General features: G+C 45.7%; 1 protein-coding gene across 8 annotated transcripts in view; it reads right to left on the reverse strand.

Moving 5' to 3' along the window:
- Positions 1-1,211: 1,211 nt before the first annotated feature.
- Positions 1,212-25,051, reverse strand: part of WIPI2 (WD repeat domain, phosphoinositide interacting 2) — a 39,197-nt gene continuing 15,357 nt past the window's right edge. For 2 of the 8 annotated variants that reach the window (XM_025426301.3, XM_025426300.3), the window contains exons 3-12: positions 14,870-15,039; positions 13,383-13,479; positions 12,860-12,957; positions 12,334-12,426; positions 9,000-9,070; positions 6,145-6,252; positions 5,056-5,220; positions 4,070-4,177; positions 2,803-2,933; positions 1,212-1,911 (exon numbers count right to left, since the gene is read on the reverse strand). In XM_025426301.3, the coding sequence (XP_025282086.1) occupies positions 1,799-1,911; positions 2,803-2,933; positions 4,070-4,177; positions 5,056-5,220; positions 6,145-6,252; positions 9,000-9,070; positions 12,334-12,426; positions 12,860-12,957; positions 13,383-13,479; positions 14,870-15,039 (1,154 nt within the window). In that variant the 3' untranslated portion in view covers positions 1,212-1,798. Of the gene's footprint in view, positions 2,252-2,802; positions 2,934-4,069; positions 4,178-5,055; positions 5,221-6,144; positions 6,253-8,999; positions 9,071-12,333; positions 12,427-12,859; positions 12,958-13,382; positions 13,480-14,869; positions 15,040-15,232; positions 15,348-25,051 lie in introns of all 8 variants that reach the window. The other 6 variants (XM_025426304.3, XM_025426303.3, XM_025426298.3 and 3 more) reach the window with 4 other exon arrangements.

Below are 25,051 nucleotides of genomic sequence, written 5' to 3' on the forward strand. Positions count from 1 at the left end.
CAGCCGTCGACACAGAGTCCAGTGCCTTGTTCCAGAAGATACAGAGATAGGGCCTCCCAGGTCTGACACAGGCAGGCTGTGTCCTGTGCGGCCCCTCAAGAGTCCTTAGGTTAAGCGTGTCCTTGCTCGGTGCTCAGCAGATGCACACTGTATCACATCTGGGCCTGAGGGTCACACTTCGTCAGGGATGCAGGTGGTGTGCCAGCCTTTAAAGGAAGGTACAGTATACTCTGCCTTCACCTCTGACCAGTAGCGTACAGCATCTCAGGCTGCTGCCCTAACCAGCGTTTCTAGAGATTTCCGCTGCTGTCCAAACTTATCTGGGTGCTCTCTGCACCTAGGCTCTCACCTTCAAACCAACCACTGGATATGCAGCTGTAAGGGTACAGACAGACCCTGAGGTTGGGCATGGAAAGTGTGCAGTCAGCTCCACCAACTGCTGCAGCAGCCCCCTCAACATGGAGTACATGCCTCTGCACCTCCTCTGTCCAGAAGGCTGACACGGGGCAAAGGGAGGGCAGATACAACATTTTTGCCTTGTTTTAACTTCTGTCCTTACCCGTCACCATTCTGTCAAGAATCTATGACGACCTTTTACACCACTTGAATTGCCTCGAAACTTTGACTACTAGATGTCTTGGTCTGGAATGCAGATTCTGAGGTATCTGTGGTTGTGCGACTCCTGTAAAAATGAAAAGGGGAGGTGGGCTAACACTAGGACTTGTGACCACAATCTCACGTCACTTTGTTGAACAATTCTGTAAGATTAAAATAGAAAAGGCACATATCACCCTGTAAAACCGGTGCTCACAGCCTCCCCTCTCCCCAGGTCTGTCGCATTTCCCTCTCTTTAGTACTCCTGACACGGGTGAGAGGAGCCCTTGACAGACGGCGGGGCTCAAGGTCCGAGGACAGTTCGGGTGCCCCCCACACTGTAATTCTATGCTCCATGGGTATAGGGAGTAGCTACAAAATTCCTTAAAAACACACAAACAGAACCCCCACACAGTTATTCAACAGGAAAATTAAAGACCAGATAATTTAATTACACAAAACAAGACCACTCTCCTTCGCTCTGGCCCTCTGAGGTGTTCTTTTGAGTTCATGTGCTGTCAGAAAGGAAGATTTTTTAATGCCAGAAAGAATCTCTCCTCCAATACCCACATGAAAAATAAAGCCAGAAACAAAATAAAAGTCCGGCAAGCAAGAGATCCCAGAATAATCCAATTTGGAAAGAATTTAATTAACAAAATAAAATGGGGGGAAGGGCCCAGGAGGGGCTCTGGAGAGAGAGGACCCCTCCCCATGGCTGTTGCCCCCTGAGCCTGGCAAACCCAGAGAGGGCTCTTGGACCCGCCTGAGCAGAACCCGCCTTAACACCCAGAACCGCTCTGCACGATGCCACCTTCTCCTTGTGTACGCTCCTCCTTATATACAGATTTTAAAAACCAAACAACTGCAGTTGTTATAAAGTGGCTTCTAGCTCTCCTATGCTGGCTTGGCACATTAACGCATGCAAAGCAAGGTTTCAAGGGCTTCACCAAACAGTTAATTTTGGCAAAAACAGAAAACAAACAAAAAGCTAAGATTCCTAAGCAGGATTAAAAGCCACTGAAGTGAAAACGATGTATTTCTCAACAGTATGGAATAAGACTACAGCTACGATCTTTTTTTTTTTTTCTTTTTAAGTCTCTGCCATCCTCTCCCCAACTCAGGTCAAAGTTCATAGCAGCATAACACAAAGTCCTCCATCAAGTCAGTGTTCTCTGCTCCGGGGGTCAGAGTTCACAGGTCAAGTTCAGTCCGTCCGAAGAATCATAGGAGGATGCTCGCTGTCCTCCTCCAGCCGCAGAGCGCTGGCCTCCTCTTCCAGACATGTGCCGCCCACGGCCCCCAGCTCGTCTCCGTAGGCTGCAAAGAGACAGCGCAGCCACGCTCAGGGGCAGGGTGTGGAGGGGTGAGGCGGGTGAGGCGGGTGAGGCAAGTGAGGCAGGGAGGCTGGGCCTGGTGGCCAGACCCAGACAGCTACAAGCTGCAGCACACACTAAGACTGAACTATAATCTCTGACTATAAGCTTTTTGCGGCCTTGGGCAGCTCAAGATGAAGTCACTTATTTTCCAAAATTCATAAATGTCAAAAAGACGGCTGCAGAGTAAGTAGGAGCTTTCCGACGGACAGGCCGCAAATTTTCCTCAGCGAACAGGGAGGATGGGAATAGTTCTCGAACTGCTGATGCTGGATGCGCGACACCTGATGGAAAGGGCCACTTCATCTCAGAGTCACAGCGAGCATGTACAATCTCCTGTGTGAGCAAATCTATAGGATTGCCAATCTGAGGTCAAGCTGATTGGGAGAGGGGTTGGGGTGGGGGACAGCTACAGCTACATGGCCTCATCTGTTGGTATGTTGACCACCCAGCTCCTGCAGCAGGATGGGCCCTGAACGCAGGCCTGCCATCCTCCCAGGCCCTGAGTGATGCGGGGGTGTCTCAGTTGTACCTGCTGAATGATTACACAGGGCCAAGGACACCTGCTTGGCAGTGTCAGAATTTAGGGGAGTATTTTAGCCAAGAGGCAGCAAGCCAGGGACAATTCACGTGCACCTGAAGTCACCCAAGCTATCATCACTATTATTCCTTCAAAAATGAAAATGAATTCAGCTTTGAAACCCCCAGGTGACAAGAGCTTGCCTCTGAGCCCTACCTGTCCCCTGTGTGTGGGGAAAGTGACAGGTGGGCAGCTCTGCTCAGGGTAAGAGCGCCAAGCACAGACCGCAGCAGGGGTTTGCGTTACAGCCCTTACCAAGTCTGGTCGGAGATGAAGGCACATGAGTACCTGTGGCGACAGCTGTGTTGTAGGTCTGAGTCACTAAGGGGCAGTCGTGAGAGGCTGAGTCTAAGATTTCATTGGTTGTCTCCATGCTTCCATCCAACCTGGTAGAAGCAGAGAAACACAGAAACAGTGAGGCTGGATGGGGATCTTGACAACCTGCCTCATGCACCTGCAGGGCCAGAGGTGCCCCAGCAAATGCAAGAAGGTGCTCCAAATGGACACACATGTGTGCGCCCTGTGCTGTGCTCACTATAAGCTAATTCTCCGTGGGTATGTTCACTTGGATTTTTCACAAAGATTTTTACATGGGAAGTCTGACGAAGAAAGTTATATTAACTGAGATAATCTTGCATTTTTAAGACTGAGGATCATAAACAGAATTCACTATTAAAAAAACTCACTTTCGGGATCCCTGGGTGGCGCAGCGGTTTGGCGCCTGCCTTTGGCCCAGGGCGCGATCTTGGAGACCCGGGATCGAGTCCCACATCGGGCTCCCAGTGCATGGAGCCTGCTTCTCCCTCTGCCTGTGTCTCTGCCTCTCTCTCTCTCTCTATCATAAAAAAAAAAAAAAAAAAAAAAAAAAAAAAAAAAAAAAACACTCACTTTCATCCCCATTAGAATTAATTATAGTATCATTTTTAGAGAATTTCCGGATAATTCTGGATAATTTTTTGGGTAAGATTTTATTTACTTATTCATTCATGACAGACACAGAGAGGCAGAAACGGAGTAGAGGGGCAGGCTCCCCACAGGGAGCCTGATGTGGGACACGATCCCAGGACCCCAGGATCATAACCTGAGCCAAAGGCAGACACTCAACCACTGAGCCACCCACTTGCCTTTCTGGATAATTTTTAAAAAGCAAAAACAAAATCAAACTGCACTACTTCCCAATCAACAAACATTAATGCCTTCTTTTCCCAGAGAGCACGTCCATCTCACAGTGAGCCTGTAGGCGCTCCTGGGATGTGTACCACCCAGGGGATGCCACCCAGAGCACCCTCCCTTTTCTTGCAAAATGCTAAGTTCCCACCGTAGTCCACTTGTACTGGGGAAGGACAAGTGCCACACCAGACACCTGTCCAATCTCTTCTCAGTTACTGAAGTGAGAAGGCGGGAGAGAAGTGTGGGAGAGTACAGTCTGGGGAAGTAAAACTTATCAACAGGCCAGCTCCACTGGAATGCATCCCTTTGCACACTGGCTTTCATGGAAATGGCTGGTGTGAGGCCCGCTTACTTGTGCTGTTTCATCAGGGTACACTCGCCTCCTTCCTGGGGGTCCAGGTTATACATGTACAAGTACCCGTCGGAAGCTCCCACCAGTAGTCGGGGAATCTTCTGAATTCTAGTGAGAATAAAAAGAACCAAATTCTAGGACCACAACTTTCAGACAATGTTATTACACCAGCAGCCTTGCCTTTGGCATGGCCAGGAAAGAATCCTCTCACTCCCGCCCCAAAAAAGCACTGAGTTAGTTTTGTGCACTCGACATCCTATCTACTGGGAAGGGGAAAGATCGCACCCACTGTGTTGCTTGAGGCTGTAGCATCAAGGGCTCAAGCCTTGAGGGGTATTTACTGTGAACAGACACTGAAGCCCACAGGAGAATAGGTGGGAACAAAACCATTTCTCATGGCTTCTCTAATTACTAAGGGTAGATATTTTCATAAGCTTTTCCATCTGAGTTAGCGGCATAAAAAGGATGTAAAATAGTATTTATAAGATTCATGTAATCACAAAGATGTGAGATTAGTGAATTTTCAACAGTATTTTCCTATATGGATGTACTTTGAATAATCAAATGAGGCTCTCAAGGTGCCACGTGCATTCTGAGGCTGTACTCCAGAGTGACACGGATAGCCTTCAACTACGTCAACCTGCTGGTTTTGTAGGCCCCCCAAGGGTTAAATATTGGCAACCTCCTATAGTTTGGACTTGAGAGGTTTTTTCATTACCATTACAAACATTCCCCAAAAAAGAGGAAGACTTTTTGGATCAGAACACTGCAGATGAATCATTCTAGTAATGGTGAAGAGGCACTCGGGGAGGGGGGGGTTCCCCCTTCTTCCACTTTGATCAAGTCAAAGGCCTAAGTTTGTGGGTTGTTCCTGGATGAGGAGAAACCTAGCCAGGCTGCCGCGCCACCATCTCTGGTGACCTGTGACCAGACTTCTGACTGGACGCACCCGGTAAACACAAGAGGCAATGCCCATCCCTACTCACGTGGCCAGTGAGCAGATGTTCTTGTGGCCACAGAAAGGCAGGCGAACTGTGGCAAAGGCTCTGCCCTGGTTGAACATTTCTGTTACTTGGGAGGGCAAGTAGCTGGTGGAAGCCATGAGTACCTTCCCGAAGTACCCAGTCCAGGTGGTGGGCTCCTCCTGAGGTCTGGAAGGAGGAACCATCATCAGATACATATACAGGGACTCTTCACCAGAAGGACCAGGCCCCACTCACAGGAGCAAGTGTTAGCTCTGAAACTTGAGGAGAATTCCCTGTATCTCAGGACGAAGGGATGCAGAGAATGACAAAGTCTCAAAGCGTGGGGACACTATAGGCATGTCTTCCGGGATGGATCAGAGGAGACCTGTCAGATTTCAGAGCCCAGAAGAGCTGTGCTCCTCATGAGCGGCCACATCAGACTGTGGCAGAGGATGAGGTTCCCCAACTTCACAGCAAATGTAAAGATGTACAGGCCAAATTCATGATCTACCCTCCTCCTGCCCAGATATTTTTAACAGGAAGTCTTCAAAAACCTTATTAGCAAAATCTCAAATTATTTTCCCAGACCCCATTTTTTTTGCTGCTGTTCATCCGGCATATATTGTAAGTCATCTTAAATGTTCCCCTAAATAGGACAGCATATAAACAAACAATACTCATTCTAATGGGTATCTTTTTAACATTTAAGAAAAGGACCAGCACTTCTCCAGGCACACCCCTCACAGTAACACATAATTTCAATCAATTGCTTTAAAAATGGAGATCACTGTGGGCATGCTGGAGCCAGCACCCACTCCTAGGGGTGTTTACCTCTAAGTGTTTCTGTGGGTCAAGGTGGCGCTAAGAGGTGGACGTGTGCAGAGACCCCAGGCCATCCACTTTCACCCTCCCTGCTTCATCTTTCAGGGAAGGTCATTTCCCTGCTGTGCCCGGATGTGGTAACACTTATTCTAGAGCTGGCTTCAGGGTCTTTATTGGCAAAAATGACTAAAGGTAAGACAGTGTCTCTGTTGATATCCTCATCCAGTCAGTGGAGAGGGAGCTTTATATTTTTTTTTTTTTTAAAACAAATGTCTCGTTGCAACTCACTTTTCTTTCACAGTCTCAAGTTTGAAGATGTGCACAGTCTCAGTGTTGCTAGATGCAGAGAGGAACATGCTGTCCATGCTGAAGGCCAAGGAGCAGATGCTCACACACCTGAGGGCAAGTGGAAGAGGGAGCAGAGTTACACAGTTGTCCACAAGCCTTGGTGTGGGCAATTTGTCACCTTTCTCCAGCGACTTTAAAAAGCCAGACAAGTAAAGTTCCCAGAATAGGCATGCCTGGGTCTACTGGTATCTTTCTTTTTTCTCTCCAGCTTTCCCTCCCCCGGTCCCTTTTTAAAAGATTTTGTTTATTTGAGAGAGAGACACATAGCATGAGCAGGGGGAGGGGCAGAGGGAGAAGCAGACCCCTGCTGAGCAGGGACCCTGACGTGGGGCGATCCCAGATCCCAGAACTCTGGCATCATGACCCGAGCTGAAGGCAGATGCTCAACTGAGCCACCCAGGAACCTCTCCAGCTTGCTTTTCAAAAATTTTTCTGAAGAAGGGAAAATGTTTTAAAGGTAAACCAGGGATCCCTGGGTGGCTCAGTGGTTTAGCACCTGCCTTCGGCCCAGGGCATGATCCTGGAGTCCCAGGATCAAGTCCCACATCGGGCTCCCTGCATGGAGCCTGCTCCTCCCTCTGCCTGTGTCTCTGCCTCTTGCTCTCTCTGTGTGTCTCATGAATAAATAAATAAAATCTTAAAAAAAAAAAGTCAAGAGCAATTCTTTAATATTTTCTTAGCCAATTTTATCTGAAATTCCAAATAATAAAGGGAATCAGGGCTTCATGAAACCATTTTTTTTTTTTCTGAATTAGGCTGGATTTACAGAACTAAGGTTAGTAAAAGAAAATCCAATAATTTAATTTATAGCAGTTACTTAATGTGCAAGAAAGCAAAATGGCAACCTTGATGATATTTAAGAATAAAACTTTCAAAAAAAAAAAAAAAAAAAAAAAAGAATAAAACTTTCAACATGCTAAAACCTTACAGTTTATCTGAAAAACCACTGTAAAAATCCCAATCCTCAAATAAATCTGCATTTCCTTATAGCCCTACAAATACAAGGCATGTTTTGCCCTGTCAAAAGAAGGGGCCTTTTCAATCTAGTACATGTTTACTAATTGCTTGTGAGGTGTCCAGTGTTGTACAAAGCTCTGGGTATAAATCAGGAACGGTTCTCACTTTAATGGCTCTGTGAGGTGTGAATACAGATAGTAAATTTGCTGCAAACAAAGTGATGCCAAAAAGTAAAAGTGGATGCGCTAGAGAAGCATGGAGGGAAGGGTATTTCTGCGAGAGGATCAGGAAAGCCTCCCTAAGAACACTCAACCTAGACTGCAAGGGTTCAGAAGTTGGCTAGGTCACAGGGGTGACACCAGCATAGGAGACCCCACGTAGACAGTGGAACCACTGTTCAGTGTGGCTGGAGCTGGGAACACAGCTGAAGGACAAGGGTGTGGGAGGCCAGCTTATTGACCAGGGCTGAGGGATCTGGAGTTAGCCCTACCAGCAGGAGGCAGGCCCTGAAGGTTCCACATGGGGGTGTGCTCTGATTGTGCTGATGCAAGAGCAACCGGGGCCATGGTCTGAAGAAGGGACTGAAAGGGCCAAAAGCAGATACCAAGGTGCATAAGAGGTCGGGTGGTGGCGATCTGAACTGGGTGGGCAGGGATGCCGGGGAGATGGGAGTGGGTAGGACTGACCCGGGGCATCAACACCTAGCTGGACGTGAGAAAGGAGCCAGTGTGAAGCCCCTTTGACTCAGGTTCCAGGTCGATGACAATGCAGCGTTTACAAGATGATGGGCAGATGGGGCACATTCTGGCTGGTCGCTGGAGGGCCCAGCATCCAGCAGGCAGGAGAAATACAGGAACATCTCCAGAAAGCAGCCTGGGCTACACATACAGGTGAGGAGTCACCAGCACATAGGCAACACAGTTTATGGGCCTATGAGACTGTACAGAACAGGATGAAGAAAGGCCCCAGGGCAGAAGTGAGATACAGAAGAAAAAATCTAGAATGGTGTGGCGTAATGGAAAACCAAGGAAAAAGAGGAAAGAAACACAGGAGGCAGTAATGGGGAGGGACCCGGGCATTTGGAGATAGGACCCTATAGCACGTGTGGGCCATCTCTGGGAAGGACCCCACGGCTGACAGGAAGTGGTGACACACAGTGCAAAGTTCACAGAGAAGGGGGTGGCTGATAGCTGCAGGTTCTGGAATACTTCCTGGCCCTGTTCCTGCCTTGAGGTGGGTACTCTTAGTTGTCCCTCTGGAATGGGGAACAGACCCCCCCCCGAGCCAGTCCTGTGGCAGATGATCCAGGCCTAACCAAGCAGGATGGACGTTCCTTCCTCTCAAGCGGGTGTCAAGAAAGGGAGTGCTAAGTACAGACTCAGTAAGGTATGCAGACAGGGAAATAAGTGGGGTGACAGGACAGAGGGGAAGCTGGTTAGTTTCCAGAGTAGACAAGCAGGATAGAAGCATGCTGACCATTCAGGAAAATATTCAGGAAAATATTGGCCTACCACCTCAGATCAGGTGGAGTAAGCTATGAGGCCCCAGAGGGCCAGTCAGGCTACTTCTTTCTCATTCCCTGGGCTGCCTGACCATCACCCTCGGTTCAGGTGGGATCACAACAAATGAAACCCAGTTTGCTTTATAAAAACGTTCCTTTACTTCTCAGGAGGACAATAAAACCTCCCCTGACCATCCAGCTGGGTTGAAAGCACTTACACATTTAAATGGGGTTCCCAAGGCTGCTTTAAGTTTCCACTTGTTGACCCGGAGAAAACAGAACTGAAATCCAAATGTCACCTCCAGATCAATTCCAGAGATTCACATATCTTACTTACCTCTTAACTCCTCTCCGGAACTCAAAGAGTTTTTGTCCCTCTGGAATGGAGAATACTCTAATCACGGTCCCCTGTGAGAGGTGTAAAAGGAAAGAGAAAAGGATTTTAATGGAGGAAACTCAGCCTGTCTTCTTCACAATAGACCCTGAAGGAAACAGAGAAGGGGGACCTTGCACTGGCAGCTTCTGCACACGGGCCCCCACACACCCTCTGCACACCAGCAGCACCGCAGAACATTCCCAGCTTCTACTGCCTACTGAACATTTACTCTTCTCTTTAGATACTGCCGCTGTAACTCCCTGCTTATCTCAAACACCAACAGCCTTGACATCGAATGTGCAATGGCTCTACTTCTAAGTCGTGTGAAGTTTCAACTCTCACACATTGACTCTGGAAGCACGTACTGCACATCGGGAAGCATCACCTAACTCAATGGTCTGAGACACCTGGGACCCCCGACATCCATCCTTTCTTGTCATTTCAGGCTGAGTCACTGGTCAAGGGAGATTGTAGGACCAAAGGAGTATAAGAATGAGCCACTCTCAAGATGCCAGCGTCCCTGCCACTCCCTCACTTCTTGCCTCCCACAAAGTAACAGGGGGTTTGTGGATGGAGAGACAGTACTTGAACATCTGGGAGAAGTAAGAGAAAACAGCCAGGAAACTGAACACAACCGGTACCTTCAACATCTAAATGTTAAAAGAACACTAGCAAGCTATGGTAATAAAGTAGCACAAGAAAGACTCCTTATAGCAAAATGGAAAACCTGCAAACAGGCAGTATTTCAAGATTCTCAGGACATGAAGAACTACTCAGCGTGTAACCTGACACCATATACTTTCAGAAGGTTCAAACTGTTTAGTATAAAAACTGTTAATAATATCTCACCTGTTTATAAATAGCAAAAATAAACTATAAACAACCTAATTTTAGACCACCAGGAACTGTACCCCTTTTAAAAATATTTTATTTAAAAGGGGTGCCTGGGTGGCTTGGTGGGTTAAACATCCAACTCAGGTTTGGTTTTGGCTCAGGTCATGACCTCAGGATCATGGGAGGAAGCCATGCCTCAGGCTCTGTGCTCAGTGGGGAATCAGCTTAAGATTCTCTCTCCCTCTCCCACCCCTCCCTTCCATGCACACACACTCTTTTCCTCTCTCTAAAATAAACAAATCCATTAGATAAAATGTTTTTTAAAGACAGTGATTCCCTCTGGATAAAAGGATAACAAATGAGTTTAGAATTCTTGATAATTAGAAGGATAAAACAATACATTCGGATGCAAAAATAACCATAGCAAAGGTTTTATTCCTTGTAGTCTTAGCTTTCTGATTTAGAGGTTTTTTGTTTTTGTTTTTTTAAACAACATACCTAGTGCATAATACTAACTACTGAAGGGCTGCTGGTCCTAGCCTGACTGTGCTCCCTGAAAGAGGATTCAGCATACACTTAGACATGGCCCTGGCACCCAGCAGAATGGGGGAGGTCTCTAGGGGGCTAACTCTGTGAACTAAGACGATCTGGTTAAAAGCAAATCAAAAGATTGCTCTTCATAACCCAGGAATAAAAAAAATCATTGTATTCTTAATTGCCTTTAGAGTCCACGGTACTTTAGGGAGCTTCCAGGACCTCACAAAAACTGGGGAGATGAAACTATTAACTGAGGACTAACACAATGGCCACTTCAGTAGAAATGCACAAGGTGACAGTGTAATTGGCCAGTGGTGTTTAAAAGCAAAGCCAGGGATCCCTGAGTGGTGTAGCGGTTTAGCGCCTGCCTTTGGCCCAGGGCGCGATCTTGGAGACCTGGGATCGAATCCCACATCGGGCTCCCGGTGCATGGAGCCTGCTTCTCCCTCTGCCTGTGTCTCTGCCTCTCTCTCTCTCTCTCTCTGTGACTATCATAAATAAATAAAAATTAAAAAAAATATAAAATAAAAATAAAAGCAAAGCCAGGCTTGGAGTCAAAGCCTTTGTCATCGCCCAACTTGGTGACCTCGAGCAAATCAATGGTCTCTGAGCCCTCGACAGGAAATGAGAAAGTGTTTACCTTGCTGAGGGGATGGAATGGGGTCATGAATATAAAGGATCTGTACACCCAATGACTAAGTGACCCACAGACGGCAGCACGGTCATTACAGAAACTGTATATGAGAGTCAAGCACAGAGACCCCTCAGGAAAGTTCAAGTGAGTGGACTTTTCTCACTGGCCCAGCTGGTTGGCTAAGCCAAGGTGGACAGGCAACAGAAGGGAGGCTAATAATTTAGGTTTTTAGTGAGAAAGCATCAAAGCACAACTAGGCAGCTAAAAAGCAGGTACTGGTATTCAGAGTTGAGGAACAGGCCGGAACAAGACCAAGGCCAAAGCATGGTATTATCGGATGACAGAAAGGGCAATGGAACAAGAAATAGCAGCCTTGCAAGGAAGAGCACAAGGACCCTTTGGTGTCATGGAGGCTGGGAAGGAAGGCCAAAGTCACTTTGTCCTATGTGGAAAGAACTTTAAAAAGACCACATCCTTTTAACCCCGAAAGTCTGTTCATTACAATCTCTCTTGGGGGGTGAGCAGTGTGTGGACAGAGGTAGAGAGGGAATCTTAAGCAGGCTCCATGCTCAGGCGGAGCCCAATGTGGGGCTCAATCCCAGGACCCTGAGATCATGACCTGAGCTGAAATCAAGAATCAGACCCTTAACCAATTGAGCCATTCAGGTGCCCATTCTTTGGAATCTCTTAAGCAAATAAAGATGCTCAAAGATTTATGTGTAAAACAAATGCACTATTATCAATATTCCAAATATTATATTATTCCACTCTAAATATTAGGAACAATATAAATGTCTCCAAAGGGTAATGTTCAAGTAAACCACAACGGAATATTGTACAGCCATTAGAAGTACTTCTTAACTTAGAAAAATCCAGTATTATGCAGAAAAAGAGTATGGTAAATTATACATATTGTATAATCATAATTTTCTTAAATAACTAAAAAAAGAAGAAAAGGAAATACACTGCAATGTGTTTAGGCTCACCCTGGCCAGAATTACATCTGCTCTTCACTATTACACAAGCTCCGTGGCACAGCTCACACTAGCATGTCACCGAGAAGCATGCTGGGGGTGCTGCTTATGCACGTCTGCCTCCTCTGCACGATTCTGTAGTTCCAACTGGCACATGGGCCAGCTCCGGTGGTACAGAAGGCACTCCAAGCGGGTTATCTGTGCCTCTCTGGGAGCCGGTAAGCACAGAAACTCATTTGGTACCTTCACTGTGTGAGCAGAGTGAGACAGTGCCGAACCCCCAAACTAGTTTCCTATCAGGCCGTAACAGACTCACCTTCTCGGAGGCAGTGGCAAGCTTGGTTCCACTGGCATCAAACGCCAGTGCTGCCAAAGGACTGTCGTGAGCTGGGATCATGTTTGCAGCTCTCTGAAAGGCAAAACCAATGTGACATGACTGCCACGAAGTAAGACCACACCCCATGCTGCCACTGGTCATCAGGCTGAAGTGCCAAGTTGCTGTAACTAAAACACCATCCTGATCAATTTGAATTGATCAAATTGGTACCAGATTGGCACCACAGGTACCAGATTTACTGGGGAAGGGACCCAAGGAAATGCTGCTCAAAACCTTATAGAAAGCAAAGCACTTTATCCATTAAGTCTTTAGAGCTCTCTCCATTCCTCCAAACATCCACAATGTCAGGAGCTCAGCACCATGGGAGGTTGGGCAGAAATCTGAAGTCAGAGGTCACCCAGACCTGCTCTGCTCATTAAGAAGGTGGTAGTGAAACCCAATTTTCCAAAGGCTCCATGGTGCTTGCTGCAGAGAGCAGATGACCCCAGTACAAAAGGAGACTCACCAAATTCATGGTGTCGAAGACCTGCACCTCTCCAATAGTGGCACTGCCTGGGTATGCCAAGTAACCATTGTCGTTGTGTATCGACAGTGCACACAAGCCTGTGGTAACACACGGAGGCAAACACGGAGAGTCAGGTCCAGAGGGGGTCCTGTTTAGCTGCTGCACCCTAGTATTTATGTAACAAAGACTGGAGAAAGCAAAGGGGCTCAGATACAGCTTTGGGGGTGCTGTGCTAGTGTGTTTCCAGTGCCACCCCCAAAGCCACCTCCTCAGGTGACAGGAGGATTATAAAAACAGACTGAAGGCCTTTGGTTGGAACTGATCAGCAGCCTTGGAATTGGGAGCTGATGAAACTGATTTATGTGGTCACAAGACCAACAGCAGAAGGAAGGTAGTAGCTTGCTTGTTTGAAAATCAATACTTTCAAAAGCTGTCTATGTTGGTGGAGCCTACACGGAGAAAAGAGCTAATCTTTAAAAGGCAGAACCAGAAAACTAGGGCTTTCTTCCCACAATCAGTTTACCTGCAGGGTTTGGAGGGGTTTCCCTGATCGTGTGCAGTACTTTCATGTCCCGAATGTTGTGTATATAGAGAGACTCCTCCAGGCAAACTATCAGCCTCTAGGAAAGAGACACGAGACAGAAAACCAAACATAAAGAGCCAATACAATACTTGCTTCCATCTTCTTAACTTCTTAACTGACTCTCCTTCTGGAACATCATATGGACTGCACAAGCGCGGCATGGCAGTGCGGGCCGTGGCCAGGAGGCCCTCCTGCAGCGCCATGCTCTTCATCTACCAATTAAGTAGCGTCCACAGCCAGCTCTGCCTGTTCCTATGACCATCTCTACCAATTCTACTAGGACCACAAATCGTGCCATTGAACGTGCTATTTCAGAAACTAGCAAACTATAGCAAAGAAAAGTACGGTTTGTGTTTTTGGTTTCTGTTCAGCTCACACCCCTCTCCTCATGAAATTCAGAGCAAGTGCCTTGGACAGGTCTGGTAGGTTAGTGGCTTTCAAAAACCCGTGCTGAATGGAAGCATGGCGAGAGGACAGTGAAAGCCTCGGGGTTGTTAAAAGTCTCAGAACTCACTCTGCCCTCGAATTATCTCGAATTATCTCACAGGGGTCTAAGTTCACACTCCACTTTAGAGAATGAATTTACTCACAGCTGATGCACCAAGGGGATGATTCATGCAAGAAAGACAACTTGGTATGCATGCAGCTCTGCATTAGTTGGTGCATGAGTGGACACTTACACATTTTAAGTTTAAAAGATGTTCAACATGTTATAATCTTATAATTTCCCATTTTAGCCAACTCCTTTAGTTAACAGACCAATCCCAACAGGCCTCCACTGCAACCACTCTACCTGGTCAGCACACCTCAGACCACCCCACCCACCCCCGGCCCCGCAGTGACATCCAACAACTTAATTAACGTTCCCTGCGTGTGGAATATGTGGTCATCCCAGAAAAGCTGAAGGATCTTAAGGGTGCTGTTGCATTTTGTGGGGAAGCAAAAGCCATGAGGTGGTCTCATGAAATAAACTCAAGTGTTAGCCACCAAGTCCATACTCTGGGCTAGACATTCTTGTAAGTTTGGGGAAAATTAAAAAAAAAAAAAAAAAAAAAAGGAGTAAGTCTTTCACCTTAAAAAAAAGTTTAAAAGAAAAAAAAGAAGAAAACAGGAAAAAGATGCTAGCAGATTTCTATGGATGAGTACATGGGTATACAGAGAAATGCTAAGACTTGTGTCTTGATGGGTAAGTAAAACAATCTAGAGGAGAGCAAGGGGTGGTGTGCTCTGAGCAAACTGTTGAGAAAACAGTTAAGTCAGGGAGGTAGTGTGAGGTGAGCAGGTGCACGGGTCGAGGGCCCAGGACTGTCAGCTTTGCTAGGCTGCTGCAGGAAACTCTGGAATGGCAGCGACAGCCCAAAGCCACGCCGAAAAGAGGGAGATACAGGCAGAGCACTTGGCAGTTGGGTCAAGTAAGTGTCACTTACCTGTCGGTTCAGCTTCACGGCCAGTATGGTATTTGAGTAGCTGTAGTTGCAGATCTCAGTTCCTTTCTTAAAATGGCAAACTTTTAACTTTCTAGGAGCTTTGAGGCTGACGATGGCCACTAAGCTGCTTGAAAACAATCTCTCTACAATGCACACATCTTCCGTATCAGCTGAAAGTAGAAAGAAAACATAGGTGCAATCTACTCACACACGAGTGCATTTCTAACTGTACATGCCCACCTTGTAGAGTACCACGGGCTTACACAGTGGCTGTCTGGTGACGGGACCAGGCTGTGGGGACGATCCCAGAACATAGCAGTGTATGGAGATCAGCCTGGGGGCATACACTGGGGCTACACTCACCACTTAGGAGCCGTGGGCAGACTGTTCTCCGGGTCTCCCTGCTCCTCTCAAAGGGAGGCCCTCCTTGCTCCTCTTTCACATCATCCAGCTCACGGGGTGGCTCCTTATATACACCCTGGAATGTGAGCTCCATGAGGACAGAGGCCTCATTTCCCTGCTGGCACCTGCAGTCCTGGCCCTTTCCCACCAGTACCTGACAAGTGATGGGCCCCAAATCATCTCTACATGACTTGATCTCTCTATGTCTTGTCTTCCTCATATGTAAAATGGGGATCGCAGCTCCTCTATGGTATTGTTAGGAGGGGTTGCAGATACCGGCCCAGAGCCAGCACTCTATGCTCGTTATCTCCCTGCTCCCCACCTCAAGTGGGGACACCCCCTACTTTGTAAGATAGTGAGTTAAAAATGAATGCACACAGCATTTTGCACAGAAAGTACCAGATAACAGATCCTGCATAGATAATCACTTCACACCCACCCCATCTCCATTAAATGCCCCACATATACCCCGATTTTATCTCTGCCCTTTGTTTTATTAATAAATACCTGAGTTAAGTTCAGATCTAGAAGCAAAGAGAATACTGAGTTGTAGAAAAATCACAGAGGCAACAATCCACATTATTTCTACATGTGGCCTGTCTTTATCTGTGCTACTGGAAGGACAGCTGTGCCAGGTGTTTCAAGCACACATGCATCACTCATCAATCCAACAATGACCCGAGGCCATACTCTCTCTCTGGACCTGAGTGAGGCACACTGAACAGAGATGACCAGACAGGTCCAGCCCAAAGGACCTGGAAGTTTTGACTATCTGAAGCCTCAACAATGTTTCCACTGTAAATGAGATGCCCTTATATGAAAATTCACACAAAAGACAAAATATAAAGTTATGTGAAAGGATTCCTTTCCGTTAGCTCTACTGCTAGATTATAAACGGTGTAACAAAGACACACTTAAGAACCCCAACTACCAAAAAAAAAAAAAAAAAAAAAAGAAGAAGAAGAAAAAAACCCAACTACTAGAGAAAATAAATGTAAGAATAAGCTCTAAGGGCCCTTTTATTAAGACAAACTAATTCTAGGGGCACCTGAGTAGCTGAGTCATCTGACTCAGTTGAGCATCCGACTCTTGATTTCAGCTCAGGTCATGATCTCGGGGTCGTGGGGTCGAGTCCTGCATTGGGTTCTGTGCTCAGTGAGGAGTCTGCTTGAGATTCTCCCCCCTGCCCCTCCCCTGTTTGCTCTCTCTCTAAAATAAATCAATAAATCTTTAAAAAAAAAAAAAAAAAGAGAGAGAGAGAGTGAGAAACTTTCTAGGAAAATGCCTGGTATTAGTCATTTCGACGTAGAGGTAATGGCCTGATGTGCTCAGCACAACTAGGTACTAACATGCTGGGTGGTAGCCAGTCATATTTGTATGACACAATACATACCTCTGGGGAGAAAAATGATAGGATTTTGCTATTACCGAGAATGGAATAGGTAGTAAAATCAAGTGCTAGATTTGTAGTCACTTTTACACAGAACCTAACTTCTCTTCCCCCCAGCAGCAGGCTAAGCTTTATGCAGAGTATGTGTCAGTCTGCAACCCCTGGCCCGGCAGCATCTCAGAGAAACTGCCGATCCCTCCCAGGACCAGACTCTCAATTGAAGGGCACAATCAAGAGAGGTCCTGCTGCCTCACGCAGGTGGGATGTGTGCTCTGTCTTTATTGATGAAGGCAATAGTCCTCATAATGCTGCCTGGCACATGGCAGAGCTCAACCACCAGGGCGACCAAACTCAGAGGAGGCCGATCCGAAGTCAGAATGTTTATCATGTGTAGTAAGAATGTCCTCTGGGCCCAATACTTGCTTTCTCTGACCAGCCCCTTCCCCTCTGTAAATTGGCATGGACACTACATCATGGCCTGAAGCTGGCTCGGTGAGCAGTGGGCTCACTGAACCTGGGAGAGGCTGGCGGGGGTGGGGGGTGGGGGGTGGGGGGGTGGGTGCCCAGCCACCACACTCAAATATGCAAGGCAGTTGGCCACTCAGACCCAGGGACCGAGGGTACTTCCTCCATCATGGCTCCATGTCTCCCTCTTCAGGCTCTCCTTGCCAGTTACCTCACTCTTTCTCCAGGATTTAATGACTCTTTGGGATGCACTTAATCAATTACTTTCTCTACTTCTCATTCTGCCAGTTATCACATTACCACTGGTCACCCACTGGTATTCCCTGCCAGTTCAGGCTGTACCCCAGCTCTGGCACCGCCTGGCTCAAGAGTAGCTGGTTGTGTTTGTTGGATGACTGGAAATAGACCTATGATTAGATTCTGGGTTATTTCCAAAACCTTTCAAAGTGCCATTAAACAAAACACAATAATCTCTTGAATAAGGTCACACCTAAAAAATGGGCTAATCTTACCCCTGATATCTGTGTCAGTGGTGAAGGAGTACCACCCCAGGAGCAGTGAAACTGGTAAAGTCCAAGTGCATTCATTCTAACACAAGCATTGGACAAGCATGGCAGGGCTACACTGATTCCATTGGGAACCTGATGGTGTCCCCACCTGTCAAGGTGGAAGGGAAAGAGTACCCCCTAGGCAGGATCCTCATTGGCAGCTGCTTTTACCCCAGCAAGGAGGGCCGAGACATGAGCAAGGCCCTCCGGGACTTCCTCTACGCCCAGCGAGTCCAGGCCCCGGTGGAGCTCCTCTCGGACTGGCTGATGGTGGGCCACATGGATGAGTTCATGTGCTTCATCCCCACACAGTACAAGAGTGAGGGTGAAAAGGGCTTCCGGCTGCTACTGGCCAGCCCCAGCTCCTGCTACAGACTGTTCGAGGAGAAACAGAAGGAGGGCTATGGGGACATGGCTCTGTTTGAAGAGGTCCGGGAGGACCAGCTCCTTTCTAACGGGCGGGAGGCCAACACCATCAATCAGCTTCTGGCTGACGAAAACATGAGAAAGCAGAACGACTACGGAGAGAAGTGCATCAACCTGAACCGCAACATCCTGAAGAAGGAGCTAGGCCTGGTTGAGAGGGACATCATCGACATCCCGCAGCTCTTCTGCCTGGAGCAGCTGACCAACGTGCCCTCCAGCGAGCAGACCGGCAAGTTCTTCGAGAGGCCCTACTTCCCTGACCTGCTGCAGATGATTGTGATGGGCAAGAATCTGGGCATCCCCAAGCCTTTTGGGCCCCAGATCAAGGGTACCTGCTGCCTGGAAGAAAAAATCTACCAGTTGCTTGAGCCCCTGGGCTTCAAGTGCACCTTCATCGATGACTTTGACTGCTACCTGACCGAAATTGGGGATTTCTGTGCCTGTGCCAACATCCGCCAGGTGCCCTTTGCCTTCAAATGGTAGAGGATGGTGCCCGAGCCCCAGGCCTAGTGCCGCCAGTCCTGGCCTGGCGCGAGCGGCCTACTGATCGCCACTCCGCAGCATTCAGGTTCCCTGCCTCACCGTGTACCTGTCCCTGCCTGTGTCCTGAGGGTGGCAAATGCTGCCCGTGGGAACCTCCTCAAACAGCCTTCAGCCAAGAAGGGGTTACCGAATGTCCATTAAAGTTTGAGCTGTTCCAATGATTCAGTACATATGGGGGTATGGTGGTGTCCAAGAGAGGGAGGCCTTTCATGAAAATCAGACTATAATCTTGTGTCTGCTGTTTACTAAGACCCAGTACCCATTTTCTCAATGGTGAAACAAGAGTTAGAGCCTCAGCTTTATTCACTGTAGGACTGTGAATAGTGAAGAGAAGTCAGCATATGTGATGCTGACTTCTTAGAAAGTAAATATTATTTAAATTCACTGCCCCTCCAAGTTAAATCAGTGGTGAAAAAAACCTTATTTCTAAATACAGTCAATCTTCATTATTCAGATTCCGTACCTATAAATTTCCCTGGTTGCTAACGTTTATTTGTAACCCCCAAAACTAATACTTGTGGTGCCTTTATAGTGTTCTGTGAACACGCACAAAGCAGTAAAAAACAAACAAACATGGGGATCCCTGGGTGGCGCAGCGGTTTGGCGCCTGCCTTTGGCCCAGGGCGCGATCCTGGAGACCCGGGATTGAATCCCACGTCGGGCTCCCGGTGCATGGAGCCTGCTTCTCCCTCTGCCTGTGTCTCTGCCTCATTCTCTCTCTCTCTCTCTCTCTCTGTGACTATCACAAATAAATAAAAATTTAAAAAAAAAAATTAAAAAACAAACAAACAAACAAACAAACAAACAAACAAACAAAACAAAAAAACAAAACGTAGAAGTACCTGATGCACATGTCCTCAGCTGAGGCTGAACAGGGTGATATGCTCTGCTTTGTTTTCAGCTCATACTGTGAACAACCGTCCTTTCCATGGTCTTGTGTTTTCGAGTTCTGTGCTTTTGGTCAGTGATCTCACTGTTTAAAATGGCCCCCAGCCACAGCACCGTCTGGTGCTCCCAAGGGCAAGAAGGCTGTGATGCACCCCTGGAGAATCATGTGCGCTGGATAAGCTTTGTTTAGCAGGAGTTACAGTGTTGTTGCGGTGAGTTCATTGTTAATAAATATGTATTAAAATAAGATGTCTTTGAACAGAAACTCATCTAAAACAAGATAATGTATTCAGCAGTTGGTGAAAACACTGTGACCAGAGGCTCCCAGGAACCTGACCCCAGCACCAGCTCTTCGGGTCCCTAATTCCATGTTCACAGCCACTTGGTCGAAGTGGTATGTATGGCTACCATACACAATGATAACAGATTGTATTTTTCTTCAAAGAATGGATTCTCACTCCTCTGTCTGACATGACTTTACTTATTTACTTCACCCATCAAACATACAATGAGATGCTGACCACCGAGCTACTGGCCCAGCAAGCAGCCACCAGCACAGAGCTGAGGCCAAGGAGAATCAGGCCCATGGCCCTGGGTGGCTCCAAAACAGTCCAAGGTTAGGCAGAGGAGGAGAGCCAGCATCCGGGATGGAGTGAGAGAGAAAAGCCAGGCCCAATGACCCAGAAGCCAATGGAAGACGGCAATTGTGCCCAGAGCTATGTGGCTGAGGTGAAACAAGGAACAGTCACTGAATCTGGGGACATGGATGTTACCTGGTGACCTTGACAAATTTTGATGGCAAGGTGGAGGCAGAATGAAATGTGAAGGGGTGGGTGGTAAGGAAGTGGAGAAGAACTCTGGCAACCAGCAGTAGAAGCCGTGTTACAAAGATGTGAAGAACGGTGGGGATGGCTGGCAGCCTGTGTGTATACACTCGTAAGTGTCATCTGTATAGTTAAGGCAAGTGTCTGTTTTGGAACACGTGAGCTACTACACATGCTAATGTAGTGACTGATAATAATACAGTAAGACAGGATAAATGAAGGAACGAGCTTCTTAAAAACTGGAAGGTGGACCGCAACATAATAAAGGCATAAAAGTCACATACAATCCCACAGCTAATATCATACTCAATGGTCAAACAGTGAAAGCTTTCTCCTCTAAGATCAGGAACAAGACAGCGAAGCCCATTCTCGCCACTTTGACCCAACACAGTCCTGGCCACAGCCATAGGAAAGAAAAAGAAATAAAAGGAGGCAAGAATATTCAACAGGGAAAAGAGTCTCTTAAATACCATTCACACAGCATTCACAAAATACACTCAAAATGGAGTAAGTGGGATCCCTGGGTGGCACAGCGGTTTGGCGCCTGCCTTTGGCCCAGGGCGTGATCCTGGAGACCCGGGATCGAATCCCACGTCGGGCTCCCGGTGCATGGAGCCTGCTTCTCCCTCTGCCTGTGTCTCTGCCTCTCTCTCTCTCTCTCTATCGTAGATAAATTAAAAAAAAAAAAATGGAGTAAGTGAATTAAAGACGAAAACGTGAGACCTGAAACCATAAAATTCCTTAAAGAAAACACAGGCAGTGACCTCTTTGACCTCAACCTTGGCAATACTTTTCTACATATGTCTCCTTAGAGAAGGGAAACAAAAGCAAAAATTAACTATTGGGACTGCACCAAAATAAAAAGCTTCTGCACAGTGAAGGAAATCATCAACAAAATGAAAAGGCAACCTACTGAATGGAAAAAGGTATCTGCAAATGACATATCTGAAAATTGGTAAATATATCCAAAATATATTTTAAAAAATTTGTTTGGCTCAACCAAATGATCTGATTTAAAAATGGGTAGATGATCTGAATAAACATATTTCCAAAGAAAACATACAGATGGCCAACACATGAAAAGATGTTCAACATCACTAATCATTAGGGAAATGCAAATTAAAATCACAATGGGATACCACTTCACTCGAGTCAGAATGGCTATCCTCAAAAAGAAAACAAATGTTCGAGATGATGTGGAGAAAATGGAGCCCTGGTGCACTATTGGTGGGGCTGTAAACTGGTGAAGTCACTGTAGAAAATAGTATTGAGGCTCCTCAAAAAATTAAAAATGGAATGCCAAAAGAAAAAAAAAAAAAAAAGGAATGCATGTGATCCAGGAATTCTACCACTGGATATTTACCCAAAGAAATGAAAACACTACTTTGAAAAGATGTATGCATCTCTATATTTACTGCAATATTATTTACAATAGCCAAGATGTGGAAGCAACCCAAGTATCCACTGATAAATGAATGGATAAAGAAGATGTGGTATACATACACACTGGAATATTATTCAGCCACAAAAAAAAAAAAAAAAAGAAAAAAAGATCTTGCCATCTGCGACAACCTGGTACACCTAGAAGGTATTATACAGAGAGGAATACCATATGGTTTCACTTATACGTGGAATCTAGAAACAAAAACACAGAAACAGACTCATAAATACAGAGAACAAAGTGGTGGCTGACAGAAGGAAGAGACTTGGAAAGATGGGCAGAGGGGAGTAGAGTTAGGTGTCTAGTTATGGAGTAAGTCATGGGGATGGAAGGTAACAGCGTAAGGAATACAGTCAGTGATAATGCAGTAGTGCTGTATGGTGACAGATGGTGAGCACAGTATGCCCTAAGAGTTGTGGAATCACTATGTTGTATGCCTGAAATTAATGGAACATTGTGTGTCGGCTACCCTTCAGTTTAAAAAAAAAAAAAAGGTAGGTAGATAGTAGATATAAAGATAAAATATAGATATAAATCATTGTCATCCTGCCACACGAGTGGCAGTTTTTTCCCTAGTTTGGACAGAAAAATCTGTCCTGGTTTTCCAGTAGACTGATGTAATCTCCCTGGGATCTGAGAAGAGCTCAATCAGCCTCGTGCAGAGCAATGCTAGTCATGGGATTCTAACAAAAGTGCTCCTCATGCCTCTCCATGTGACCATGTGTTTTCCTGAAGGCCTTAAAAAAGGGGGAGGGGGGCACATCCAAATTGGAAAGGAAGAAGTAAAACAATCACTACTTGCAAATCACATGATCCTGTAATACAGAAAATTCTGAAGACCCCACCAAAAAACTATTAGAACTTATAAATGAATTCAGTAGTCACAGAAAACAAAATCAACATACAGAAATCTGTAGTGTTTCCATATACTAATAATGGGCTATCAGAAAAAGAAATTAAGAAAACAATCTCATTTACAATTACATTAAAAAAATTATCAAAATACCTAGGAATAAATTTAGCCAATGTGGTGAAAGACCTGTATTCTGAAAACTGTAAGACACTGATGAAAGAAACTGGAAAAGACACAAATAAATGGTAGGATATTCCACATTCACAAACTGAAAGAATTAATATTGTTAAAATGCTCATACCACCCAACACAACCTAGAGATTCAACAAATCCCCTATCAAAATACCAAGGGCATTTTTTCAAAGAACCAGAAAAAAGAATCCTAAAATTTGTATGGAACCACAAAAGATCCCAAAGAGCCAAAGCAATCTTCAGAAAGAACAATTAGGCTGGAATTCTTATGCTCTCTGATTTCAAACCACTCCACAAAACTACAGGAACCAGAACAGAATGGTACTAGCACAAAAAACAGGCACAGAAATCAACACAATAGAGAGCCCAGAAAAAAACCCCACACACACATGGTCAACTGACCTACGACAAAGGAGGCAAGAATATACACTGGGGAAAGACAGTCTCTTCAAAAAATAGTGCTGGGAAAACTGGACCACTTTCTCACATCATATACAAAAAAATTAAAAACAGATTAAAGTCATGAATGTGAGACCTGGAGCCATGAAACTCCCAGGAGACACAGGCAGTGGTTCCTTGACATTCATTTTAGCAACATTTTTCTGGATCAGTCTTCTTTGGTAAGGGAAACAAAAGCCAAAATGAACAAATGAGATCATATCAAACTAAAATGCTTCTGTACAGCAAAGGAAACCATCAGCAAAATGAAGAAGCTAACTACTATTCGCAAATCATACATCAGATAACAGGTTAATATGCAAAATATATTTTAAAAAACTTTTACAACTCCACACCAAAAAATCGAATACTTCAATTAAAAAATAGGCAGGGGACTAGAAGAGACATTTTTCCAAAGACATACAGATGGCCAAGAGGAACATGAAAAGACACTCACCATTACTAATCATCAGGGAAATCCAAATCAAAACTACAGTGAGATATGTGTCAGATTGGCAAAATATAACAAGTGTTAGCAAATATGTGGGAAAAAAGAGAGCCTTCATACACTGTTGGTGGGAATGTAAATCAATGCAGCCACTATGGAAAGTAGGAAGTTTCCTCAAAAAATTAAAAATAGAACTACCAGGGGCACCTGGGTGGCTCAGTGGGTTAAGCATTTGACTCTTGATTTTGGCTCAGGTTATGATCTTAGGGTCATGGGATCAAGCCCCTAGTCGGGCTCCTGCTCAGTGGGGAGTCTGCTTGAGATTCTTTCTCTCCCTCTGCTCCTCCTCCCTTACACTCTCTATAAATAAATTTTAAAATCTTAAAAAAAAAGGGGATTCCTGGGTGACTCAGCGGTTTGGCACCTGCCTTCGGCCCAGGGCGTGATCCTGGAGTCCTTGGATTGAGTCCCGCATCGGGGTCCCTGCATGGAGCCTGCTTCTCCCTCTGCCTGTGTCTCTGCCTCTCTCTCTCTGTCTCTCATGAATGAATAAATAAAATCTTTTAAAAAACAAAATTAAAAAAATAATAATAAAAATAAAATAAAATTTAAACAAAAAATCCACAATGGATTATCAGTATACACACATCAGAATGGCTGAAATTAAAAAGATTAGTAACACCAGGGTGCTTAGGTGGCTCAGTTGAAGTGGCTGCCTTCAGCTCAGGTCACAATCCTGGGGTCCTGGGATGGAGCCCTGCATCGGGTCCCTGCTCAGGAGAGCCTGCTTCTCCCTCTCCCTCTGCTCCTCCCCCTGCCTGTGTTCTCTCTCTGTCAAATAAATAAAATCTTAAAAAAAAAAAAAAAAAAAAAAAAAAAAGATTAGTAACACCCAAAGTTGATGAATCCTCACTGGGGCAACCAGACTCTCATACAGCACTGGTGGGAATACAAAGTGGGATAGCCTCTTAGAGGAGAATCTGGTAGTTTCTCATAAAACAAAACTTTCCACTCCTAGATATTTACTTAAGATAAATGAAAACATATGCTCACAAAAATATTTGTAAGATAATGTTCATAACAACTATATTCATAATAGCTAAAAATGGAAATGGAAAAAGTGCAGATGTTCACCAATATAATGGACAAACTCATATATTTATATAGTGGGCAACTGAGACATGCAATAAAGTGGATAAACCTCAGAAACATGCTGAGTGAAAGAAATCTTACCAAGAGTACATGCTGCATTTACATGATGTTCTATTACAAGCAAAACTAATCTATAGCAGGAAAAACCCAAAATACTCCTTACTTCTTAGAG

The sequence above is a fragment of the Canis lupus genome, chromosome 6 (assembly GCF_003254725.2).
Source record: "Canis lupus dingo isolate Sandy chromosome 6, ASM325472v2, whole genome shotgun sequence".
In the NCBI taxonomy this organism is placed as follows: Eukaryota; Metazoa; Chordata; class Mammalia; order Carnivora; family Canidae; genus Canis; species Canis lupus.